This window comes from Mandrillus leucophaeus, unplaced genomic scaffold (assembly GCF_000951045.1).
Source record: "Mandrillus leucophaeus isolate KB7577 unplaced genomic scaffold, Mleu.le_1.0 Scaffold980, whole genome shotgun sequence".
Classification (NCBI taxonomy): Eukaryota; Metazoa; Chordata; class Mammalia; order Primates; family Cercopithecidae; genus Mandrillus; species Mandrillus leucophaeus.
The window spans coordinates 293,602-295,690 of NW_012110697.1; the positions used below are offsets into that span (position 1 = coordinate 293,602).

The window sequence follows — 2,089 nt, forward strand, 5'->3', positions numbered from 1 at the left end:
GTCTCGATCTCCTGACCTCGTGATCCACCCGTCTCGGCCTCCCAAAGTGCTGGGATTACAGGCTTGAGCCACCGCGCTTGGCGAGGATCTACTTTCTAAGCTCACACATTTGCTGCCAGATTTGGGTTTCTCAATGGAAACAAACCCGCCTTCATGGAGATGTTGTTAGCACCAAAAGAGACGCTCATGGGAAAATGCTAGGGCTGTGTAGAAAGTCCACAGGATGTACAAGATTAAGATAAGGGCTGCGATTATCATTTTTCCCAGAAAACCCATTTCCTCTGTGGGTAAGTGCCTGAAGCTAAGGGGAAGAGGTAAATGAAGAAAGTGTGGCCAGGGGTCATGAGGGCAAGGTGATCCGCTTGTGACAGCCAGGGCCTCCTTCGCCTGGGGCACTCTCACCTGTTTGTCACTAGCATCTGGATGATGAAGTTGGAGAGAAAAACCAGGAAGGTGCAGGCTTCATAGTATTTGAAGGCGGGGATTGCAGAGAGTCGGTACTGAAAGTGAGGGGGCCGGAGGTAGAGACAGGGTCCCGTGCTGCCCATCACCTTGAAGGCATCACTCCCGGGCAATGGGTGGGCTCCTCAGCCTCACCGCCAAGGCTCCAGTTCAGTTCCATGTAGACCCTACCAGTTCTCCAAGGAGCTACCCTCCTTCCTCCCTCTACCATCCAGTAGCTCAGTCTACAGAGTGACTTTCCTTTAGAGAGAGGCACAAGCTCCTCACCCCTAGGATCACAAACTGAGCAGACCTGGGGAGGAGACCCAAGGGCTGACCCCTCCCCAGCGCCAAGGAACTAAAGTTGGGAAGTCGTTTGGTGCCATCCACTCCACAGCTCACCTCTTTCTCCATCTCCTTCTCTCTGAAGTACAGTGTCAGTGGGTTGAAGTCCTTCGACTGCTTCCACTGTCTGGTGGGAGGTGGGAGGGTGGGTGAAAGCCCCAGAGAGCAGAGGGCAGAGAAGGGCAGGAAGAGGGCAGAGAAGGGCAGGAAGAGGGCAGAGTGAGGGCAAGAGCGGGTGGTCAGGTGAGTCTTCCTTCCAGTCCCTCAGGGAGCACCATCCCTTCTCCACTACACGACCTCAGGGCCTGTGGCCCTCCCAGCCCTCTTTGTTCTCCGTACTTCTGTGAGTTGAGCTGCTCAATGACCTGGAAGAACTTGGCATCCCCGGTGTCCAGTTCATCATCTAGTCCACGGAGGGTACGGCTCCTGCACAGCAGTGAGAGCCAAGTACATCACCACAGAGACTCTCAGAGCATCTGGGCAAAGCAGGAGCAGACCCCCAGGGAGGATGGAGAGGGTCATCCAGACAGCCCCACTGGCAAAGGCTTTGGGGCCTCCTCACCGATCTAGGCTCCACTGGGGGCTGAAGGAAGCCAGGGTCTTCTCCTGTTGGGAGAGCACAGTGAGAGGTGGGCATGGTGGGTGTTTTCCCTGTAGTGAGGCAGACCATGAGCCACACTGCATGCTCTATACATGTCCTTGACCTTGGGCATTTCACTGGGCTCTTTCCTCTGCCTCTAATGACCTCTCTCTCTCCCAAATCCCACCTGCTCTTGAAGAAGAGGTTTGAACCTCCTTAAAGTAAGTTTCCCCCTGACTCTCTAGACTCCCAGGATCTGTGTGTGTGTGTGTGTGTGTGTGTGTGTGTGTGTGTGTGTGTCTGTCTGTGACGGAATCTTGCTCTGTCACCAGGTTGGAGTGCAATGGCGTGATCTTGGCTCACTGTAACCTCTGCCCCCTAGGTTAAAGCGATTTTCCTGCCTCAGCCTCCCGGGTAGCTGGGATTACAGGCATGTGCCACCATGCCTGGCTAATTTTTGCATTTTTAGTAGAGAGGGGGTTTCACCATGTTGGTCAGGCTGGTCTCAAACTGCTGACCTCAGGTGATCTGCCTGTCTCAGCCTCTCAAAGTGCTGGGATTATAGGCGTGAGCCACAGCACCTGGCTGGATTTCTTTTTTCTTTCTTTCTTTCTTTCTTTTTTTTTTTTTTTTTGAGATGGAGTTTCTATCTTGTTGCTCAGGCTGGAGTGCAGTGGTGCAATCTCAGCTCACTGCAACTTCCGCCTTCCAGGTTCAAGCAAT

General features: G+C 53.6%; 1 protein-coding gene across 4 annotated transcripts in view; it reads right to left on the reverse strand.

The window, feature by feature from the left end:
- The window catches only part of ADCY4 (adenylate cyclase 4), a 15,999-nt gene that overhangs the window by 6,839 nt on the left and 7,071 nt on the right, over nt 1-2,089 (reverse strand). For all 4 annotated transcript variants that reach the window (XM_011971005.1, XM_011971006.1, XM_011971008.1 and 1 more), the window contains 4 exons: nt 1,349-1,392; nt 1,126-1,212; nt 844-913; nt 403-500 (listed from right to left, as the gene is read on the reverse strand). In XM_011971005.1, coding sequence (XP_011826395.1) covers nt 403-500; nt 844-913; nt 1,126-1,212; nt 1,349-1,392 — 299 coding nt within the window. The remainder of the gene's footprint in view (nt 1-402; nt 501-843; nt 914-1,125; nt 1,213-1,348; nt 1,393-2,089) is intronic.